This window comes from Geotrypetes seraphini, chromosome 18, assembly GCF_902459505.1.
Source record: "Geotrypetes seraphini chromosome 18, aGeoSer1.1, whole genome shotgun sequence".
NCBI classification, from domain to species: Eukaryota; Metazoa; Chordata; class Amphibia; order Gymnophiona; family Dermophiidae; genus Geotrypetes; species Geotrypetes seraphini.
Genome location: NC_047101.1, coordinates 12,232,090 through 12,256,840, shown reverse-complemented (window position 1 = coordinate 12,256,840; position 24,751 = coordinate 12,232,090). Strand labels below are relative to the sequence as shown.

Below are 24,751 nucleotides of genomic sequence, written 5' to 3'. Positions count from 1 at the left end.
CATTGGTATCAGGTGGTCAAGTGGAATGGCGTAAAAGTGATCCAACAACCACCCGAAAATGCGCCCTAAATGGAAAAATCGGGGGTTTCTCAGGACACTGCAAGGCCACACATACACCACATAACAAACCACAATCTGAAAAAAAAAAAGAGATACACACACACAAAATATGGACAAAAAGCCTCAGTTAAGCTTCATATGGCAAAAAAAACTCCACTCTTGTGTCTTAAATGTAATCAGAAAATTAGTGGTGAAAAAATGATCCCCAATCTCTCATTTCCCTTGTGGCTTCGAGTTTGATATTTATTTAAAAAAATTTATCATCCGCCTATTCCTAGGCAGCATTACAAAAGTAACAGTCACAAAATGGAACAGACAAGACTTATAGAAACATCTTAAATTACAGATCATTCCATGTAAACAGTGGGTTCACAGATCCTCACATTACACTCATCCTAAAACCAGCACTGGGCAAAACATGTTCCATTAGAATGCCTCTTTAAAAAGTGTAGTTTCAAGCATTTTTTGAACTTCTGAATATCAGAAAGAGCCCTTTGCGGTCCAGTTAATTTGTTCCACAGTGCTACTCCTATGATGGAAAAGGTGGAGGTTCTTGTACTCCCATAATGTATTTTTGAAAACTCCATCAGTGACAATCGTATCGCATCCTCAGATCTCAGAGTTCTGAGCGATTGATAGCCATAATTTGTGATACATACCAAGGAATCCCATGGTAAATGACTCTGTAAACCAAAGTTAATGCCTTGAAAGTAATACGTGATTGCACAGGTAGCCAATGCAGTTTCTTCAGCCAAGATGTGTGTCAGCTAATATGACATCTGTGATTCCTGGTATTACCATTAGGGGATAGGCTGACATATAGCATAATGGTTCAGATAGGCCAAGGGGTCCTAGAGAGAATGGAAGGGTGCTTTAGGGGTTAAAATCCTACGAGATGCTTCAGGGAGGTTTCATCTGCAGCATTCAAGTGCCTTTGACCACTGAGCTCAGTATCAGCCCCTATATATATATATATATATATAAAAGATATTTGCACCAAAGAAAAGTGAGTTTTGTTTCAAACCAACCCTAAAATTGGATTTTTGTGTGCAGCATTTTCTATGTTCCTGAGTAAAAAAAAAAAAAAAAAAAAAATCAAAATTTAAATGTGCTTGGATACTTTTGTATCGTCCAACAGCTATTGATTTTTAATGCAAATTAGCAAATACTGTCTCTGTAATGTTTGCAAATAAATCTGGATTTCTAGCTGCTACAAGATCAGAGCAGCTGAGAAAGCAAAGGGGAACACATAGCAGCTTGCAAGGAATTTGCTTCATAAAAAAAACAACTGTAGCATTCACTGGGAAATTTTGCTATGCCAATTTGCAGAAACGATGCTTTTCAGTCTGGAGATGATAATGTACTATTGCAGGAGTAGGGATAGTATGGTTTAACAGTTCAGGTTTTCAGCACAGGAGTCATCCTAAAACGTCAGAGAGAGAGGAAGGGAGGGGGGGGGGAGATTTCAAGAGAGAGAGAGGGAGAGAGAGGATTTTACTATTTCAGCACCATGGACAACGACTGGAAAGCAGGACTGACATGACAGCCTGGATAAATTACAGCTACTGCCACTCAGCTTAGGAATTGAATGATCGTTCTAAAGAGTGACAACGTATAATGTAAGGATATGATTATATTACCCTTTTCATATTTTACAGATATTTTATTCATTATGTTGTAGTAAACTTTTAAAATGCATGTTTAGCACTTGACTGCCAGTTTTAAAATATTACATCATTAATGTTGTTTTTACCTACTAAGTACCATTCCTCATTTTGCAATAAATGAACTGTAACTACAAATCATATTTAACTATCATAGCTAATCACTATTATTGAATAGAAGGGAGGAAGAGGAACTATCCAGTACTAATTGTGTCTGTTATTAACTGTTTCACCTGCAAGAGTATTTTGCATTGTTAAAAACAGTAATTTCTAAATTTATCCTAATCTTCCTGTGTTCATGAATTATTCTAGTACATTTGTGTTTCTTGAACATTTATGATATAATAGCATGGACAGATTTAATTTTGTCATGAAGGTCAATAAGAAAAGCTTCACAAATATTGCTGCAACCGTAAGTCTGCCTTTGTAGGAATATGTTTGAAAATCTTTCTGCTTGGGTCTTCTAAAATAATCGAGGTTATGCTTCAAAAATCCTTCAGTGTTTGGATAGGAAAGCATTATAATGTGGAACCGCTGCCAAAAAAATCGGCGCATAGCCTGCCATCTGGTGGAAAAATTAGGTCGAGTTTTAACAACAAATTTTATGAATGAATAGGAATTCAGATTGTGCCTTCTAATACAGAAACTAGTAATAAAATTCTCATTCTACCTTTAAAAAGATCTTAATTGCATATCTTTTAGATAACTATCTATTGCTTTAAAAAAAAAAAAGAAACTGATTTTAAAGTTTTGGCAAGCATAGTTCCATGAAAGCGATACAGACATCTGTTAATACAAGGGGGTGCTGAAAAGTTCTCAGCCCAACCAGCCAAATTCCTATATCATGGGGTCCTTTGACAAAGCTGCGCCAGCCGTTTTATTGCATGCACTGGCCGGAAATCTACCGCCTGCTCAAAAGGAGGCGGTAGCGGCTAGCGTGTACGGCAATCTAGTGCGCGCTATTCCGTGCCTTAAGGCCCTAGTGGGGCTTTGTAAAAGGAGCCCTATGAGCGTTATTTTGACACTGTAGCTAAAAAGAGTGTTATCTTATTTCATTAACCCAACCACCCCCTTTTACAAAACTGCAAAAGCAGTTTTTAGCACAGGCCGGCGTTCCGAGTGGTCTGCGCTGCTCCCAACACTCATAGGAACCCTTATGAGTGACGGGAGCAGCGCAGAGCATTCAGCGTGCCAGCCTGCGCTAAAAAAACGCTTTCACAGTTTTGTAAAAGGGAGGGATGGGGGGTAAGTGCCAATTTGCAGAAACCAAATTCTCTGTTTTGTTTTGGGTTTGTTTGGTTGTTTTGGTTTTTTGATTTTTTTTTTACATCGTTTCAGATCATTGATTGAACCATATCCACATCATTCTCTTCTTGGTTTATTTATTTATTCATTTAAAAATTTCTTACTCGCAACATCCTACAATTCTGTGCGAGTCAGAAAAGAACATTCATAATTAAAACATAGATAGCAATTTCACAATCTTAAGACAGACAAAAGAACAACATAACAGCTGCAGCTTCTGAAATCAATGATACTAAATAGCATTGAATGGAATAGCATCATTGAATAGTTCTGTTTAAAGTAATTTTCTGAAGTTTAATAAAGAGGAGCTTTCTTTGCTTCAAGTGGCAAGGCATTCCACAGTAACACCCCCTGAACTGCGAGCACTGAATGGCAATAACGCCCTAGTCCAGGGGTAGGCAATTCCGGTCCTCGAGAGCCGGAGCCAGATCAGGTTTTCAGGATCTCCACCATAAACATGCACGAGATAGATTTGCATCTCAAGGAGGCGGTGCATGCAAATCCATCTCATACATATGCATGGTGGAGACCCTGAAAACCTGACCTGGCTCCGGCTCTCGAGGACCGGAATTGCCTACCCCTGGCCCTGGTCTGACTTAAGATAGGACCTCTATACAAAATTATTCATCAGAATGCAACGTCCGAATTGGCTGATACGGCTTTAAAATGTTTCTCATCACTGCTGGCTGTTGAGTGCATCGTAATTTGTAGATCAGATTAAGCAGGTTGGGCTGAGAACTTTTCAGCACCCCCTCCTATGCATTGTACTGATGCGAGTGTATGGCGTTTGATATTATAGACCCTCCTTTACAAAGCTGCACTAGTGTTTTCAGTGCCGGCCACTGTGGTAACAGCTCAGACGCTCACAGAATCCTATGAGCTTCTGAGCTGTTACCACGGCAGTGGGCGCTAAAAACACGCGGCTTTGTAAAGGAGGGGCATAGATTGTAGAACTCCCTTTTTCTTTGCAACAATTACTTGAATGTTCAATTAGTTGCTTTAGCTGGTTAGGCCTTTTTCCTTTCTATTTATGTAATAGGTTTTAAAATACTTCCCAGTTGCCATAAAATTATAAGCATAGGGGCATCTCATCATATGGACGCAGGCGAAACATTTTAATTTTAAGTTCCACTCAACATTTATGAAAATTATTGTCAAGATTTCCTGTTACATATTTATATTGTTTTATACTTTTGTTATGCAAAACTTTCAATAAAACATACTGAACTTAAAAAAAAAAATGGAAGAAGTGTTTTCTGGAGAATAGATCGCATTTTCAGATTATTATTTGTGCTGTGAATAACTAAAGAAATACAAACTAACAAAGCTGATTGAGGCTGGGAATAAACAGCTTCTAGCTTAAGGCTAACAGATTCAAAAGACTGCTTAGATGTAGCAATATAAACGTAAGAATATAAAACCTAAAAACATAAGTGCTATATTTTAAAAATACCAGTTCAAAGATTACAATCAAAATTAAGAGGAGGGAAGGACTCGGTAAAACAGCATTTTAACGCATAATAGCATTGATGCACTCTGAGGTTATGGGTTCAAATCCCACACTGCTCCTTGTGACCCTAGATGAGTCACTTAATCCCCCCCATTGCTCCAGGTACATTAGATAGAGTGTGAACCCCATAGGGACTGATAAGGAAAAATGCTTGAGTAGCTGAATAAATTCATATAAACCATTCCGAGCTCCCTTGGCAGAATGGTATAAAAAGTTAAATAAATAGTGTGAATAGCTTCAGCCTCTGATAACCAGAGCTGGTATTGTGACATCATAATGCCTCATTCCACCAATGCCTAAGAGCCAACTTCATCAGTGATGTCACAATGGCTCAATTGTCCTTTACTTGGGCTCGATTTTACTACAATTTTGATTTCTAGAGTGGCGCAGTGGTTAAAGCTACAGCCTCAGCACTCTGAGGTTGTGGGTTCAAACCCACACTGCTCCTTGTGACCCTGGTCAAGTCACTTAATCCCCCTTTGTTTCAGGTATATGTGAGCCTACCAGGACAGATAAGGGAAAAAATGCTTGAGTACCTGAATGTTAACCACTTAGGTTACAAGTGGTATATAAAGAGTTAAAATAAATAAATGTACTGCTCACATTTGTAAGTAATCCATAATTTTTACCAATTTAATATTTTGGCTGATATTTTGGTACATTTACGAGTAGGATTGCACAATTGCTAATTAGGAATATTTCTGGATCACATTGTGCTCTATTGTAGTAAATGAAAACTCTCGATAGAAAAGAGAATTTCTGTTGGTTAGTAAAACAAAACACCACACCCCAAATCCCCAACGAATTATTTTCAGCTAGAATGTGGACTGAAGAATAGACTCACGGAAGCATTCGTTTTGAGAAACGATGCGTGTCCTAAGGGTAAGCAAAGGAATTTGATCTGAACTGATCTGACACAACGTTAATTTCCCAGACAATAACCCAAATCACAAGTAAAACCAATAAATAAAGCAATTGGGCATAAATTAGAGAATGGCACGGCGACAAAATTCATCACCGTTCCCGTCCCCGCGGATAACCGCGGTAAACCATCTTCATGTCATTCTTTAAGGAGAGAGGGAAGAATCAGAGTATGAATGGCCACAACCACTGACCCTCAAGCTTTGCTTTGAAGAATGCTGAGATTGAGCAGCAACATTCCAGAGCAGATATTGTGATGTCATAATGCCTCATTCCACCAGTGCCTAAGAGCCAATCACATCAGTGATGTTACAATGGCTTCATTATTCTTGGCTCCCATAAGAATCAGAGTATGAATGGCCACAACCACTGACCCGCAAGCTTTGCTTTGAAGAATGCTGGTGTAGAAGGACTGAGGTTGAAACAGACACTACAGAATGACAGTCTCTGGTATCCAGAGCAGATATTGTGATGTCATAATGCCTCATTCCACCAGTGCCTAAGAGCCAATCACATCAGTGATGTCACAATGGCTTCATTATCCTTGGCTCACATAAGAATCAGAGTATGAATGGCCACAACCACTGACCCTCGAGCTTTGCTTTGAAGAATGCTGGTGTAGAAGGACTGAGGTTGAAACAGACACTCTCTGGTATCCAGAGCAGATATTGTGATGTCATAATGCCTCATTCCACCAGTGCCTAAGAGCCAATCACATCAGTGATGTCACAATGGCTTCATTATCCTTGGCTCACATAAGAATCAGAGTATGAATGGCCACAACCACTGACCCGCAAGCTTTGCTTTGAAGAAGGACCGAGGTTGAAATAGACACTAGAAAACGACATGGGATTATTTCCCGCGGTTATCCGCGGGGACGGGAACGGTGATGAATTTTGTCATCGTGTCATTCTCTAGCATAAATGCAAACAAACAGCTGGAGAACAAAGAAAATCGTGCATACATTTTTCCTAACACATACTTGAATAGATCCACAAACAGTTCTAAAACAATAACAATCAGTGGGTCGCTAAGGGCCAGATTCTGTACAGGACGTCAAATATTAGGCGTTGTTTAGACGTCCAGCAGCAAAATGCTGAGCGCGGTTATGTGATGCACTATAGAGGATCGCGCTCAGCACCGCTCAGCGAGTCTAGACGCATCTAAATGGTTAGACGTCCTTTACAGAATCTGGCCCTAAGAGCCCACAATGCCTGACAAGTGCCTCTTGATAATACTGTGACAGCACCGAGTCACTTAGAAGAAGCCCAACATTAAGAAGGTTGCTTCAGGGGCAATGATCTTCTTATACAATCCACCAAAATCAGCCACTTGTGGTAGGTGACATCCAGAATGTGACAGGGGAAAGACTCAAGAGAACATCTAAGGATTAGAGCGTGACAACGGGGACAAATTTTTCACCGTCCCGGTGAGTTCTTTTCCTGTCCCTACCCTATTTCCTGTCCCTACCCTACTCTGTCCTCATCTGCCCGAGTCTCAAACACTTTAAAATCATAAGTGTTTGAGGCTTGTGCAGTTAAAACATTCAGAAAAGAAATCAAAACCCTGCTTTTCAAAAAATTCATCCAAATATCTTAACCCCTCCTCTTTAACCTCCAGAAGATTCACCTACCTTCAGATAACCTTACCCCAAATTACCCACCTTAACACCTTCCAATTAAACAAATACCATAAATAGATTGTAACCTACCCTCTCTAACTGCATTCCATATGTATTTTTCATACAGTTCTTCACTGTCAGTTTAATTTCCATCCTATAAGTTTACATAGAATTTTTCTTTTTTCAACCATCTTTATTTTCTCTTCTTTATTAATTTCCAGGTACTTTAGTTAGATTGTGAGCCTTCGGGACAGTAAGGGAATTTTTTAAGTACCTTCTTACTTCTCATTTATAATCTTAATGTATATTTTCTTCAAACCGCTTAGAACCTAAAGGATATAGCGGTATATAAGAAATAAATTACATTACATTAAGGCAGAGCCTACAGGAATGGGGCAGGTGCAGGGATAGCGACAAAACTCATGGGGATAGGATGGGGAAAATGAGTGTCTATGGGGATGGGAAAAAAAATGTGTCCCTGTGTTATTCTCTACTATGGACTTCTCTTTTAGGAAATTGTCCCAAGCCATTTTTAAACCCTGCTAAGCTAACTGATTTCATCACATTCTCTAGCAACATCAATTCAGGTCCAAGAAATGTAGGCCCTAATAATGATAAGTGCATATGTTCCAGGCTTGGATCTGTAAGTAACTAAGTGCTAACATGATCATTTTTAAAAAAATGGTCCTACTGTTGGGTTGCCAGATTTTACGACTGTAAAATCCGGACACCCTAGACCCACCCCTATCTCCGCCCCAGTCCTGCCCTAGCTCCCCCCCCCCCCCCCCCCCCCCCTCCCCCCCGCTGCCTGCTCTGTTTTTGTGGTTAGGGGTGAAAAAAGACTTAGGCGCCTATAATGTAGGCCTTTAGAGGTGTCTAAGTTTTAAGTTAGGTGCCACTAAGCTCGATTCTATAATGGGCATCTAACTTAGATGCCACGTACAGAATTTGGTCTTTATTATCTTTCAAGAGCTCTTAAACCCTCCTAGAAGACGTCCTCGAAAGAAGGACATGTCCGTGGAAATCCGCACGTCTGGCAACCCTACCCTACTGCATCGTTGGAGCATATTGCTACAGTAAAAATGGCCTCAACGCATGGGAAATATCTATGTAAGGGTACATTAAGACCACTTTTTGCAGCAGCTTAAAGAAAGGACTCCATTGTGCTGTATTTTAGCTAAAGCAGTTATTGGCATGAAAACTCAATAGAAATGAGGATTTCTGTTGGTTAATAAAAAAAGAATTACTTTCAGCTAGAGTGCGGAATGAAAGATGGACTTATTCAGGCAAGCTATTGCATTCATTTTGACAAGTGATGTGTGGCCTAAGGGTGAGCAAAGGAATTTGATCTGAACTGGTCTGACACAATGTTAATTTCATTGACATGGCGCTGCACAAACTGCTGTAAGATCAATCTTCGTTCTCAGACTTTGCTATTTCCTGTGGAACTGTGAGAAGCCAGGAGCCTTATCTCAGTTTCCGCCTCCTGTCGCTTTTATTACATGCGTCCGCAACCTTCCAACTGGCGTTCCCGGTTGCTGCTTGAAAAAAAATCAGCTTTGGCGAGATCTATGGGTTGGAAGCCATCTGTTTCAATTTTGCAGATGGAAGCGCACAAAGCGCGCGGAGTATTTGAAAATTAGCCCCCTTTATAACAAAACCGTGGCGCGGTTTTTAGTGCCGGCACTAAAAATGCTAGTGCAGTTTTGGGGGAAAAAAAAGTGGGAGGGGCGGTGTAAATCCTCAACTCCAGAAACCCAATGTAATACAATATTTATTTCTATACCGCCAATACCTCCATGAAGTTCACAGTGGTTTACATGAGTAATTATAGCGATATAAATTAAAAACGAGTATTGCAATATTTGGGAATCATTCGTAACAAATTCTTGAAAAAAAAGATAGGTCTTTAGATCTTTTTTTTCAAACATTTAAAATGAGATTGCTGGTTAATATTAGCTGGTAATGAGTATTTTTTGTATTATATTGTTTCTTTATTATCTTTTTTTGTATTTGCATAAGAAATTTAAGTTTTGATGCATTGTATTGTATGGAAATTTTAATAAAAATTATAAAAAAAATTATTTAAAAATTATTTTAAAAAAACAAAACTCACTGATGACATTCAGAAGAGCAATGAAGACCCTACTTTTCAGCTAAACAGACTGACGGTCCGCCTCCCCTCTTCTGTAATACCCTCCCCCCATGTACCCCTTCATTTAATGACCAATCTTGACCCTAATCTCTGTGAAATTCCAATTTCCCCCCCTTTGTTCCTACTACCTTATGTCTAGTCATGTCCTTAGCCTTTATGAAATGTCTGCATTGTGAATGTCATTTCCCCTCTTTTACTAAGGTGCGTTAACCGAATAGCGCGCACTAATCGAAACAGCGCACGCTAAACATTAACGCGTCCATAGACTAACATGCACGCATTAGCGTTTAGCACACGCTAATTCAATTAGTGTGCGCTAATCAATTAGCGCACCTTAGTAAGAGAGGACCATTATGTAACCCATTCTGAGCTTCGGGGAGGACGGGCTAGAAATCGAAATAAATAAATAGGTGCCATAGATGAAGGCCAAGGTTTTGAAGGCCTATGTTTCTGGCGCCTGCCTTTCACGTGAATCACCTCTTCAGAAGCACCTGCTGGTGCCTAATAGCATTTTCAGCATTGGCTGTGCCTACTTCACCATAGGCACCGGTAGGCACTTCCATAGCTATGATTTTGGAAATACAGGTGACTACATTTTTGACTGAATTGGGTTGTTAAGTAGTTTTTATGGATGCGGGACCCTAAGACCTGAGCCAATCAGGGCCTTATGCCCCTTCCCGGTGCATCCCAAGATGCACCAGGAAGGGGCAGGCCCACCATTCCAGTAAAGGCAGGCCTGCAAGCGTCAATTAAATCCTATGGGCATCTTAGCATTTAGCATGTTCGTGCACCTTAATAAAAGGAGTCGGACCCCATAGCTTTAGAAATGATTCAAAAGCCAAAATGAGGACTAAAGCAAAAAAATTTTTTAAAAACACAGTTTCGCCCCAACAATGAAAAAGGTTTGGTACATCTTGCCTTTTGGCTCTCGCTAAAATGTTTCTTCTCAATGACATGAATGCGTGCCTCGCTTGATATTAAAGAACACAATATTTTAATTAAGATATTTGATGAGTTTGATCACTAGCAATCTCAATAATATATGCAAATAAAGGGCAATTTAAATGCAAAGCAACTTTTAAAAAGAACTGTTAAAAATAAGAGCAATCAAATAGTACAGTATAAAGCCTTATTATCCATCACTTAGCTATCTGGAATGCTCAAGTGACTGAACTCTCTGCTTGGCAGTTCCCCCAGAGGAAGGGGGTGATTAGAGGTGGGGCTGGATTAGGGAGCAGAATGGGATTTCGCGGAGACGGAGGATACTACTTCTACTACTACTTATCATTTCTATAGCACTGCCAGACGCACGCAACACTGTACATTACATTAACCATGAGGAGACGATCTCTGCTCAACACAGTTTACAATCTAATTAGACTGAGAAACCAGATTGGGATAATATAGGAAAATAATAAGAAGGGGGGACTGGATTAGAGAGCAAAGTCGATATCCTTTGCCTTAATCTGTGCTCTTTCCATAGGCAGCTGAACGCAGTTTGGTTGGGAGGGGGGCCAGGAACTCCGCCCTAGCCCCAGTGGAATCCTGCAGCATGGCCCGTCACCAGCTCCCGACCACACCTCCTACCTCCTCCTTGGGTTGTACTTTAAGGCCCTCTTTTACAAAGGTGCGCTAAGCATTTCAACACGCGTTTAGCGCATGCTAAATCAACATGTGCGCTAATGCATCCATAGGATAACATGCATGCTTTAGTGTTTAGCGCACGCTGATATTTACCTAATGCTAAAAAGCGTAGCGCACCTTAGTAAAAGAGGGGGGAATTCTACGTGGCAGTCGCTGTGTAGCATCAACGAGCGGGCCTGCTCCTGGAAGTAGAATGAAGAGTTGTGGGCAGGGTGGCCAGATTTTACTATAGTAAAATACGGATCCCTAGACCCACCCCCAGACCTGCCCAGTTCCACCCATCCCCGCCCCATTACGTCTCAGTCCTACCCCAATCCACAATTAATATGCATCAACTTGATTGGCATACACTGTTGAAAAAATTGCAGCTATACTCACTTGAGGAATGCAGAGAGAGAGGAGACATGATCGAGACGTTCAAATATCTCACGGCCGTATCGAGGTGGAAGACGATATCTTCGTTTTCAAAGGCCCCACGGCAACAAGAGGGCATCCGTGGAAAATCAGGGGCGGGAAACTACACGGTGACACCAGAAAATACTTCTTCACCGAAAGGGTGGTTGATCGCTGGAATAATCTTCCACTACAGGTAATCGAGGCCTGATTTTAAGATAAAATGGGATCGTCACGTGGGATCTCTTCACAGAGAAAGGTAGGGGAGGGTTATTGGGGTGGGCAGACTTGATGGGCCGTGGCCCTTATCTGCCGTCTGTTTCTATGTTTCTATGATATGCAAATTTCTTTCATGCATATTCATTGTAGATACCCTGAAAACCTAACTGGCAAGGGGTTATGCCAGGACCGAGAAACGCTGATCTAAAATACTTGATCATGGTCTTTCTTTAGCATTTCTGGGACACAGACTTTAGAAGTTTTCCCACACTATCCTTACATTCCATCTACTGGAGTTGATATCGAAGCCCGCTCCAACCTAAATCTCATAGCGCCCAAAGGGGACTTAGCTTTCGGAAGAGCATGGGCGGATCAGGGGGCATTCCCCAAAAAGTTAGATGTGAAATTATAGAATAATGCCATTTCTGCTCCTAAGTCGGATGATAGCTTTATGAGGTTTGAGCAGGCCCTTTGCAGAAGGAAAAATTATGTTCTTACCTGTTAATTTTCTTTCCCTTAAGACGCAGCAGATGAATCCAGAGACCAATGGGATAGCTCACATCTACCAGCAGGCGGAGATAGAGAAACTGATTAACAGGTGGTCCTATTGGCTGGCACTCCTCCTGTTTATCTAGTATAGCTCCTTGCCCAAGCATCCGTAACCATCAATAGGCATAGCATGTAAAAAACAGGAGGAGTGTCAGCCAATAGGACCACCTGTTAATCAGTTTCTCTATCTCCGCCTGCTGGTAGATGTGAGCTATCCCATTGGTCTCTGGATTCATCTGCTGCTGTTGCTAGGGAATATTAGTTTAGTGTGGATCTTTTTAGCACCTAATTTTGAGAACCATTTACTGAATCCAGCCCTGGCCTCTTTCTTCTTTTCTAGACATAGTTGTCAAACGTTCTGTTTCTCTGCATGCCACGTTTTGGTCTTCCATGAATAGTTACAGTATTCTAGGGTGGCATGAAAAGTCCTTAGGAAAACTGGAGACGCAAAACCCTCCCGAGAGCTTCCCTCTCGGTTCCCATCAATATATTTTACAGAAGACTTGGCAACTGCTCAGCTCCCAAACCAAAACCAGCATTATAAAGTATTCATCCGTAGGCTCTATTCTCCCCTTAGGAAATGAAGTACTTAAGCATACAGAGGAGGGTTCTAGAGAAATAATTGCAGTTAGAAGCAATAATTCCTGAGAGCAGTCTTGCATGTAATCCTGAGCTTGGACTAAGCAGAACTAGAAAAAGTCTGTATTTTTTTTCCATTGAAGTTTCATGTAATTTTCTGTATAAATTCAATAATGTATTGCTATTTGCTAAGATAGTGTGTGTGCATGCGCACTAATTCACACGTGTGCAATGATTCATGGAATGCTCACTTTATGGTTAACCCTTTCAGGACCATAAGGATCGTAGGCCAATTTTTGTGGTTTTGACGACATTTTTATGGTAAAAAGGGCTTGCAGATGCCAAAAAATTGATTTTTTTTGTGAAATATCATTATTTTTATTTAAAAAATCCAACTTCTGGCTTATGGACAGTGTGGCAAGTGAATCTTCTCGTCAATCTGGCAACGACGCTAATGAAAGAATGTCGGAACCAGTTTGTTTACATAAAGGCAGTATCATATGGAATCCGTACATATCAAATTTAGAACTGTAGACTATCCCAATCAAAATTTATAGGATTTTAAAGTTATGGGACAAATATGTACCTTGGTCCTGAAAGGGTTAAACAGTGGGCAATGTTTGCAAAGATTGAGAACTATCACCGGTGAATTTAAAAACCACAAAGGGGACCTTTTACAAAACAACACTAAAAAGTGGTCATAGGCACCCTTATGTCTTTTCCGTACGCTAAGGCCATTTTTTACCACTGCAGAAAAAACGGCTCATTTTCTTTTTTTTTTTCCATAAGGGATCTTTATTGCAACATAGTAGAAAATGGCTCATTTTCTAATTTTCAACATTAATGGCTACACGCCAACGCTGCTATTAACACATGGCCATTAGCGTGTAGGCCCTTAGGCCCAGATTCTCTAAACGCCACCGATTTTTTTTTAGGCGCTGTTTAAATGACATTTTTATCTGAGTTTCAAGGTGCCTACGGCACTGGAATCAAACCTCCATAAGAACATAAGAACTGCCGCTGCTGAGTCAGACTAGTGGTCCATTGTGCGCAGCAGTCCGCTCACGCGGCTCCCCTTAGGTCAAAGACTAGTGCTCTAAATGTGTCCAGCATCACCTGTGCACGTTCTGGTTCAGCAGGAACTTGTCTAACTTTCTCTTGAATCCCTGAAGGGTGTTTTCCCCTGCAGACTCCAGAAGAGCGTTCCAGTTTTCCACCACTCTCTGGGTGAAGAAGAACTTCCTTACGTTTGTACGGAATCTATCCCCCTTCAACTTTAGAGAGTGCTCTCTCGTTCTCCCTACCCTGGAGAGGGTGAACAACCTGTCTTTATCTACTAGGTCTATTCCCTTCAGTATCTTGAATGTTTCGATCATATCCCCTCTCCTTCTCCTCTTTTCAAGGGAGAAGAGGCCCAGTTTCTCTAATCTCTCACTGTACGGCAGGGGTGTCCAGTCTTTTGGTTTCCCTGGGCTGCATTGGCTGAAAAAATGTTTTTGGGGTCGCACAAATGTGTAAACGCTGCAGCAAGACAGAGGAGGGAGCCGGCAAGATGGTAAACACCCAGGGGCAGCAGAGGAAAACACTGTATCACCCTCGACCGAGGCCGCACAAAATACTTCACAGGGCTGCAGGTTGGACACCCCTGCTGTATGGCAACTCCTCAAGCCACTTTACCATTTTAGTCTCTCTTCTCTGGACCATTTCAAGTAGTACCATGTCCTTCTCTATGTATGGCAACCAGTGCTGGACACAGTACTCCAGGTGAGGGCGCATCATGGCCCGGTACAGCGGCATGATAACCTTCTCTGATCTGTTCGTGATCTCTTTCTTAATCATTCCTAGCATTTTGTTTGCCCTTTTCGCCACCGCTGCACATTGCGCGGATAGCTTCATCATTTTGTCGACCAGCACTCCCAAGTCTCTTTCCTGGGGGGGTCTCTCCAAGTACCGCCCCGGACATCCTGTATTCGTGTATGAGATTTTTGTTAACGATATGCATCACCTTACACTTACCCACGTTGAAGATCTTCGCAATCCCCCTGCATCTTCACTACTCTGAATAACTTTGTATCGTCTGCAAATTTAATCACCTCACACATTGCACTCGTGGCACTTTAGGCTGCCTAATGCCACTGTGGGCATGGTTAATGCCAGAAGCGGTGTCAGGTGTGATTTTATTCTGTATGGAAACTTGTAAGCCACCTTGGATAAAGGCGGATTAAAAATGTTTTAATCTAATCTAATCTAATCCTTAGGTTTGTATACCGCATCATCTCCACGTTCGTAGAGCTCGACGCGGTTTACAGTAGGAGAAATAGGAAGGAACTACAACAGAGGGTTAGAGGTAGAAGTGTGAAGAAAATTTAGAGGACTTGGGATGCCAAGATATAAAGACTTTCCTTGATTCCTAAGTTGGAGGGAGACTTACATTTTTTGAGAAAAGCCAGGTTTTCAGATGTTTGCGGAAAACTTGGAGAGAGCTCAAGTTCCGAAGAGGGGAGGTAAGGTTGTTCCAGAGCTCAGTGATTTTGAAGTGGAGGGAGGTCCCTAGCTTTCCTGTGTGGGAAATGCCTTTTAGTGAGGGGAAGGATAGTTTTAATTTGTGGGAGGATCTGGTGGTATTAGGGTTTGAGGAATTCCAAGAAAGAGGGATAAAGGGAGGGAGGATACCATATAGGATTTTGAAAGTTAAACAGGCGCATTTAGAGTGGACCCTGGTGATTATCGGAAGCCAGGAGCGGTGAGACATGGTCAAATTTACTTTTAGCGAAAATAAATAAATAAAGCCTAACTTCAGGCAGCCCTTACCTCTACGGTCTTACATGCTACTACTCTTTGCCCCCCCCCCCCCCCGACACACCCTCTCAGAAAAAAATATTTTTTAGCACATGTTCATGCATGTTCATGCATATTTGAATCTTACTGTGAGAAGCCATTTTAAGTTGAGGTAAATATGCATCAGTGCTTACTAAGCTGCGATAGCGGTTTTAGCGCGCGCTTAGTACGCGCAGAATTGCCGCACGCGCTAGACACAAACGCCAGCACCAAGCTGGTGTTAGTTCTAGCCGTGTAGTGCGAGTTTAGCATGCGCTAAAATTCTGCACGCGCTAAAAAACGCTTTCGCAGTTTAGCAAAAGGAGCCCATAGTAAAAGGACCCCAAAATACCCTGGGCGGTTTTTTTTACGCTTCTTTCATTTGTTAATGTCATTGACATTCCCCGTGTTTTATAAATGACATTCTGTCTCCAGTTGGCACCTGGGTAGGATTATTTCCACATCCAGATATCTGTGAACACTTGAGGTCTTTTAGCCTTTTAAAAAAACACAAACCCTATCACATACATTTATATATATCTACTAGTCTTATAGCCCGTTACATTAACGGGTGCTAGAATATATGTGTGTGTGTCTGTCTTTATTTCTTTCTTTCCCTCTCTCTCCTTCTTCTCCTCTCCTTCTGTATTTCTGTCTTTCTTTTTCTTCAGCTGTCCACCCATTCTCCCTTCCTTTTACCTTCCCTGTGTCCACCATCACCCCTTCACTGCTCCCCTTATCCAGCAGCAGCCCTTATCCCTATTTTTAATCTCTTCCCTGTCCAGCAGCACCTCATTCCTGTCCCCCGTCCATCAGTAGGCCTCCCTTCCTTTTTCTCCCCCCCTCCCGTCTCTTCCCCTGTCCATCAGCACCTCTTTCCTGCTACCCCGTCCAGCAGTAGGCCTCCCTTCCTTTTTCTACCCCCAGCACCTCTTTCCTGCTTCCCCGTCCAACAGTAGGCCTCCCTTCCTTTTTCTACCCCCAGCACCTCTTTCCTGCTTCCCCGTCCAACAGTAGGCCTCCCTTCCTTTTTCTACCCCCCGTCTCTTCCCCTGTCCAGTAGCACCCCTTACCTCGCGTCTGCCCTCCGCCGACAGCTGCCTCAAGCCGCTGCGGCCTGCAGCCGCGGCGGCCTGTAGGCACTGACAGCCACCGCGGTCTGCAGACGCCGACAGCCTATAGGCGCTGACAGCCTCCGCGCCGCCCGAAGCCGACATCCGCCTTGGGAGAGAGAGATGCGTGGAAGCACGCATGCGCACTCCTACCTGCGGGGACCTATAGCGCACGGAAAACGGGAGCACGCAGGTAAGAGTGCGCATGCGCGGCTTAGGCTTTTATTATATTAGATTAAAAACAGTGGGTGTTGTGCTTAAGGACTCCCTTTCATACATCAATATTTAAGGGATATTTATCATAACTTTTGCCTCCACATGTCTCTGTTTTTTGTTCAGATGTTATTTCATTTATGTTTGAGAAAATATTTCCTTCTACAAATTACAGAGAGTAAATCCTTGGCCAAGATCTATGTTATTTCCTGATTTAACTGTTCTGCAGGATTTTTTTTTTTTTCTTCTTCTTTCATTTTTTGCTTTATTATTGACTAATTTCTATTGAAATGTTCAGTATATCTTAGAAGATTCTCTGTATTGAAACAACAACTTGTAATATGCTTTCAAAGTATCTCAGTCAATCAATAGTAAAACTCATTAATACACGAGTAAGCAATGGCTCTTTCTTACACAGATTTTTCAAGGCAGGTCAAACAGTGCTTGACATGGGCTATAAATTAAGAAGATGGAGAGCAGAAATAATATGGCAGAAATAATGATTATGCTTGTTCAATTCATCAAGTTGAAAAAATCAAATTGTACAATTTAGGCATGCACTAAGCATATTTTCTTGGTCTACTTTATCCCAAGTTTGCGGCTCAGAAAAATTTCTGGTAGGAAGTTATTCATCAATTGCAACAAAATAAAATATATATTTTAATTAAAAAAAAGCTAGCAGAGAGCCTATGTATTTTGAAAAAAAAACAAAAAAACAACACACTCCAGCTTTAAATGGTTGCTAACATCTCTATCCTATGAACAGTTGTTAAAACCATAAAGGCAGAGAATGTGACAGAAATCAGGAGAACATTAAGGTCCCCTTTTACGAAGCCGTGTTGGGCTTTTTTATCGCCAACTACAGCAGTATTAGCTCTGACGCTCATAGCATTCCTATGAGCATCGGAGCTAATACTGCCATGGCCGGTGCTAAAAAAAAAAGCCTAACGCGGCTTCGTAAAAGGAGGAGATAAATACAGTACTGTCAGAGACAATAACACACACTTTTGGGGGTATAGCTATCGATGTGGGCTATCATTAAGACATTATTTTATGCTTAACCCGAGTTAAAATTGGACTTGTGCAGGAGTAAGTGGTAAACCCCCTTTTTATAAAACCGTGATAGCGGTTCTTAGCGCAGGCTGGTGCGCTGCTCCGACACTCATAGGATCTCCGTGAGCGTCGGGAATAGCGCAGAGCATTCGGCCCGCCGGCCTGTTGCTGAAAACTGCTATCGCGGTTTTGTAAAAAGGGGGAACAAAACATTTTTGAACGGTAGCCCACATTGAAAACTGTGCCCCTTAAGTGTGAAATGTTTCAGTCTCTGATTACCAGAGCTATTATTGTCTATTTTTATTTAAAAACTTTTTAGATCACATACGGTATACTGACAGGGAGGTCTAAGCTGTTTACATTCTAAACACAAAATAAAGAAGGGGACTCGTTCATGGCGAGGAAAGAAGACTACAGTCAGACAAGAACAAATCACTCAAATTATCAATGGTCTCCTTTGCTTAATCCAGTCTATCCAGTCATCAGTTAAGAACAATGCACGATTAGGAAATTTAGGGAGTATAAGCTAACAAAGATGGGAGTTTTTAAAAGGAGGCTTAAATCTGATGTCATAATGCCTCATTCCACATGCATCAGTGATGTCACAATGGCTTCACTGTCCTGTACTTAGCTTAGCAACAATTTTGTTTTCTAGAGACTTTTTTTTCTTTAATTAAGGGGGAATTTATCAAGATGGGCTACTGATGAGATGTGTTACTTTACTATTTACTCCGGTTCATAGTCTAAAGCGCGCGAGGACAAAGGCGCGCCGACAACCGAGCGCAGACAATTGAGCGCAGGACTTAATCGCGCTGAAGAAAAACCACATTTTAAAGGGCTCCGACAGTGGGTTGTTGGTGGAGAAGCCCCCCACTTTACTTAATAGAGATCACGCTGGTGTTGTGGGGGGCTTGGGGGGGTGTAACCCCCCTCATTATACTGGAAACTTAACTTTTTCCCTGTTTTTTAGGGAAAAAGTTAAGTTTTCAGTATAATGTGGGGGGTTATACCCCCCACACCCTCCCCCAACATGGCAGCGTGAGGCAGCACAATTCCTATTAAGTAGAGTGGGGGGGGTTTCCCCCCACACCCCCATATCAAAGCCCTTTAAAATACGGGTTTTCTTTGGCGCGATTAAGCCCTGCGCTCAGTTGTCTGCACTCGGTTGTCGGCGCGCCTTTGTCCTGTCACCATTTACTCCAGTTATTAGTAACTAGGGGGTCCTTTTACTAAGGTGTGCTAACCGATTTAGCGCATGCAAAATGCTAAGGCACCCATAGAATAAAATGGACGCCTAACATTTAGCACGCCTTAGTAAAAGGACCCCTGGGACTCCTTGCATACAATGAAACCTGTACTAAATTTCCATGAGTTAGTGGTAAATTAACATGTTTTAACAGTGGCCCACATTGATAACTTTGCCCCTCCCCTGAAGATCTAACACATAACTCTCCATCACCTGGTTATTCTCAAAAATGTAACTCTTCCTCCCTCTCTGTTTACTCTAGTCCTCTAAATTTCCTCTTCATCTTTCCCTCCACTGGAGTTCCTTTCCACCCTAATTCTTGTTAACCATGTCGAGCTCTGCGAATGTTGAGATGATGCGGTATACAAACCTAAGGTTTAGTTTAGTTTAGTATAGATCTGTGAACCAATACAACATAAAGAGAAAGGGAGTCTAACCCCCTCTTTAACTAAGGTGCGCTATGCTTTTTAGCGTGCAGTAAATATTAGCAGGCAACCAGTGAAGTTCATAATAGAACGGCGTTACAGGGTCGTATTTTTTTCAATCCGTAAATCAGTCTAACTGCTGTATTTTGAATTAATGATAGTCTTGATAGCTCTTTCTTAGTGACTGATAAGTAGACGATTACTCTAATATCAAGGATATTCGGTAAAAGTGATTGGACCAGTAGCTTAAAAGCTGAGAATTCGAAAGGCATGTCACTCTTGTCGGGTGGTGACGTTTTCTGCTACGGATTTGTGAAGACATCCTCTCTGCTACTGTATTTCTTCTATTGGTTTCTGTTTAGCAGTATAATTATTGGCAGTCTAAATCAGCATTCTGTTTCTACTTTTTAATCATGCACTATAACGGGAATAAGGTCAATAGAAAGACAAGTTAACTAGTAGGGTTGTTAAAAAGCACCTCAATTTTAGCTTGACATTTTACCAGGGGCCATGTTTTTGACATTTTGTTATCCCTTATCTAATTTTATTACCAAATAAAATAAATATTGTTTGCATACTGTGAACTTCCATTCTGTCTTATATTGACAAGTTTTATAATCTACAAGATGCATTCTGCATTAGAAGTTCTTAGACAACCTACAGAGAAAAACCCTTGCAATTTTTTTTCTCTCTAAAACATAATACAGTAAACCGTGGTTTTATAGATTGCAATCTCTTTATTGAGTTTATTACCATAGCCTTGGAGATGTACCAGCTCAAGAGATTTATCAGTCAACTGACACCAGTACAGTACATGAGTTTGCTTTTCCTTTTAACAAAATAAACTGGTTCCAGACTCTGCTCAGAATGGGTTGTCTAATCCTAAAATAAAGTTAGAAATTCCTAGTGTCAAGATGGTACAACGTTCCAGCACCGAAGAAATCAACATTCTCAAGGAATGTTTGCAATATCCCTGGCAACTAACCAGATAATGTTCTGCAGTCTTCCTAGGAAAGTGAAGTAGGATCATTTTCAATGTTTTACGGCAGTGTCCCGCAAACTCTCTCGAGCTGCGGCACAGTAAACGTAGCTATATGACTAAATAAACATCAAAATGAACTTGAGGCAACATAATCATTAATAGCTATACAAGATTTAACTTGACTATTAGAAAATGAAAAGGAGAAACATATTAAAACCACGATAATTGGATAAAATAATTCCAGTATCCCAAGTCCAAAATAACCTCATGGCCTATGGCCATCAGAGATACTCCACACGCCATGAGGTTATTTTGGACTTGGGATACTGGAATTATTTTATCTAATTATCTTGGTGTTTTAACCAAGATTTGTATATCAACTGGTATGTAGGCAATTTGTGTATGTATGCTTTGAAATAATCACCATCAATCCACAACGGCATATAATAAACTTCAAAGTGGCTAATTTCTAAGAGATCTTTTTTTCAGATAATACCTTTCTAAGTACCTCTATGGTCTTCAGTTCCAGCCAACCACCAGCCAAATTATTTGAAGGCTTTTATTCATCAACAGACCTTAGTTTTTTTTTAAAGTGCTTGTGCTCTATATTCTATGTTTTATGCAAATCGATAAACTTTTCTTGTACAACTTTAAAACTTTTGTACTTAGCTTTAGCTATTTCTTCATATTCTTTTTTTTAAACCTCGGGAAGGACCTTAAGGTTCAACCAGTTTCGCCCAAAGGCTTTTTCAAGAACGGGTCCCCTGCAAATAAGAAACTGATGCATTTACCAACTCTTGCCTCTTATTTGCAGGGGACCCGTTCTTGAAAAAGCCTTTGGGCGAAACTGGTTGAACCTTAAGGTCCTTCCCGAGGTTTAAAAAAAGAATGAAGAAATAGCTAAAGCTAAGTACAAAAGTTTTAAAGTTGTACAAGAAAAGATTTATCGATTTGCACAAAACATAGAATATAGAGCACAAACATTTTATAAAAATCTAAGGTCTGTTGATGAATAAAAGTCAGAAAGAGAAACAAGCCTGGTGGTTGGCTGGAACTGAAGACCATAGAGATACTTAGAAAGGTATTATCTGAAAAAAGATCGCTTAGAAATTAGGCACTCTGAAGTTTATTATATACTGTTGTGGATTGATGGTGCATATTACATAGACAACGCCATAAACAACATCGGGCTATTTTAATACATCAGTTGAGTGCTTTGAAATAATGTCACATTATGATAGACCTTTATTTTTACCCCCTGTTTAACAAAAGGTGCGTTAGACGTTTTAGTGCACACTAAATATACATGCACGCTAACCGCTAACACGTCCATAGACTAACATGCACGCGTTAGCGTTTAGCAGGTGGTTAACGTGTGCTAAAACGCTTAGCGTGCCTTTGTAGAAGGACCCCCCTAGTGCGCACAAATATTAACGCGTGCTAAATGCGTCCATAGAATATAGTGGACATGTTAGCATTTAGTGCGTGCTAAATCTGGCTAGCTCGCCTTAGTAAAAGGACCCCATTGTTCAGTATTTCATAGCTTTAATTGGATAATGCGTATCTTTCATTTGATCCGATTGTTGTTGTTGTCACTACATTAACCGATACCATTGTATTAATTACAGATGATCATTTAACAGATGCCACTGGATTTGATTAGATGGTTTTTGAATAAGGTATGCCGCAGTACATAAAGAAAACATACGGAGCTTAGTTCAGTGATGGATGGATTAATTCTCTTCTTCCTATCTTTTCGCAGGCTGGGAAACAGCAATTTTAAAAACATGCATCGAAGGCACGCAACCCTTCGGGAGAAGGGCAGGAGGCAGGCTATTCGTGGACCTGCCTATATGTTTAATGAAAAGGGCAGCAGCCTGACCGCAGAGGAAGAACGATTTTTGGATTCAGCAGAATATGGCAACATTCCAGTGGTACGGAAAACGCTGGAAGAGTCCAAAACATTGAACTTTAATTGCGTTGATTACATGGGACAAAATGCCTTGCAACTTGCGGTGGGGAATGAGCATCTGGAAGTAACAGAGCTCCTGCTAAAAAAAGAGAACTTGGCTAGAGTAGGCGATGGGCTACTCCTAGCTATCAGCAAAGGATACGTAAGAATTGTAGAGGCGATCTTGAACCATCCAGCGTTTGCTCGTGGCCAACGGCTCACCCTTAGTCCTCTGGAGCAGGAACTTCGGGACGATGATTTTTATGCTTACGATGAAGACGGAACTCGATTTTCCCATGACATCACGCCAATAATACTTGCAGCACATTGCCAAGAATATGAAATTGTTCACATCCTTCTGGTCAAAGGGGCACGGATAGAAAGGCCCCATGATTATTTCTGCAAATGTAACGAATGTTCTAAGAAGCAGAGGAAGGATTCCTTTAGTCATTCCCGATCGCGAATGAATGCGTACAAAGGATTAGCAAGCGCAGCCTATTTATCACTCTCCAGTGAAGACCCCGTCCTTACTGCTTTGGAATTAAGCAATGAACTGGCACGGCTAGCTAACATCGAGACCGAATTTAAGGTAATGTACAAATACCTAGAGGTTATAAAGCTTGTTTGACGTGCTTTCCGTTAATATCAATGAGTCAAACAAGACAAAATGTGAGAACTATAAAAAGGTTACATTGGGAAGGTCAAAGCACTCAGTAGAAGGCGAAGAGGGACATTTTTGATAGGATGACTGACTTTTGACTCATTGGTGGAATGAGGCATTATGACATCACAGTCTCAGCTCTGGTTACCAGAGACTCAAACTCTTCACACTATAGGGGGTGTTTAAAAGTTCTTAGCCCAACCAAGAAGAGAATGAGGTGGATATGGTTCAATCAATTATCTGAAACAATGTCAAAACAAAGAATTTTGTTTCTGAAAATTGGCACTTAATGAAATAAGATAAATGTATGCCTTGGAAACGTTACCCATCTGTATTTATGCCTGCCTTGAGTCATGTATGACCCGTTGGATAACTTCTGTTTTGGACCAGGGACTCTGAAGAATGCTGGAGGGTGTGAATGTGCTCACCTCTCTGATCTAAACCACCTCTCATGAGATACATTTTAACTTCTGCTGGATGGCTCCCTATTTAGCTGCTCCTGTTCATGTAGGTTTAAAAAAAATGTAGAAGTGGCAGGACATATATAATGAAATCAAGTATATATGTCTATGTTGCCACTTATGTGAACATATCCTTGTAACATCACTCTTCTTGAACACATACCATTCTGATAAGGCCTTTTCTGTTGTATATGGTGCCATTTCTATGGCAGTGCTAAAGATAGTCTATAAAAAGCTCAGTGCCAAGTCTTTGATAAAATATTAGTCTTGTTTCATATGGGTAGACAAATTTAGCCACCAATCTTCCATACAACACCTACAGACTTAAAATGCAAGGGCAAATGTCAATGGGAATTTAAATTAGCAAGGAGCTTAAAATTTGTTGGAAATAATTTGAATTTGAACCTCTCCCCCAGTTCCAGTTTATTTGTTTTATTTATTTAAAAATTTGTATCCCGAATATCCAACAATTCTATGTGGGTAACAAGCAACATACATAATATCAGACAAAAATTACAACTTAAAATAAGCAATACAACATTGCATAAAATAAAAACCATCATAAATCAATCAATTAAAAATATGCTTCTAAAATAATAATAAAAAAATCATACATAAAACCTAAAAAGCATGTACCACTTTTCCTCCCACCATCCTAAGAGCAAGGTCCTTTTCAAAGCTGATTTCCTCCCTCCCCTTCCCCCCCAAGCAAGGACCCTTGTAGCATGGGCCTTTCACTCTCTGTAGCTTCCCCCACCAGAGTCTACCTTTAATGTTCCTGGTGGTCTAGAGCCCAAAGGGCAGGAACAATCCCCACTCACTCCTGCCAATTGCAGCTCCAGCATCAACTGTGACTTGCAGTATTTACAGAATACTATAATCCAACACATTCATAAACGTCACATTCAGGAACTCGCATTTACGCCAGCCATAGACCTGGTATAAGTGCACATACTTTAAGTGCATCAACGCTACTTTCTGCTGGTGTCCTATAAGAACACTTACGCATGTTTAAAAGTTCTTATAGCATAAGCTTGCAACCCCTTGGTAAGTAGGCATCAAACGTTTAGTGACCTCTTACAGAAATGCTTCAAAAATGTAAAATTTAACATGCCTGCAAAAATGTCACTTAGATTGTGATACATTCTGAGAGGTGGATTAAGTGCTTTTAATGTCTAATGAAGCATTCTGGACACTTTCAAAACATTAA

At 40.9% G+C, this 24,751-nt stretch overlaps 1 protein-coding gene across 3 annotated transcripts in view; it reads left to right on the top strand.

The window, feature by feature from the left end:
* Window positions 1-22,237: 22,237 nt before the first annotated feature.
* The window catches only part of TRPC7 (transient receptor potential cation channel subfamily C member 7), a 101,103-nt gene continuing 98,589 nt past the window's right edge, over window positions 22,238-24,751 (top strand). For 2 of the 3 annotated variants that reach the window (XM_033927399.1, XM_033927398.1), the window contains exon 1: window positions 22,256-23,008. In XM_033927399.1, the coding sequence (XP_033783290.1) occupies window positions 22,256-23,008 (753 nt within the window). Of the gene's footprint in view, window positions 23,009-24,751 lie in introns of all 3 variants that reach the window. The other variant, XM_033927400.1, reaches the window with a different exon arrangement.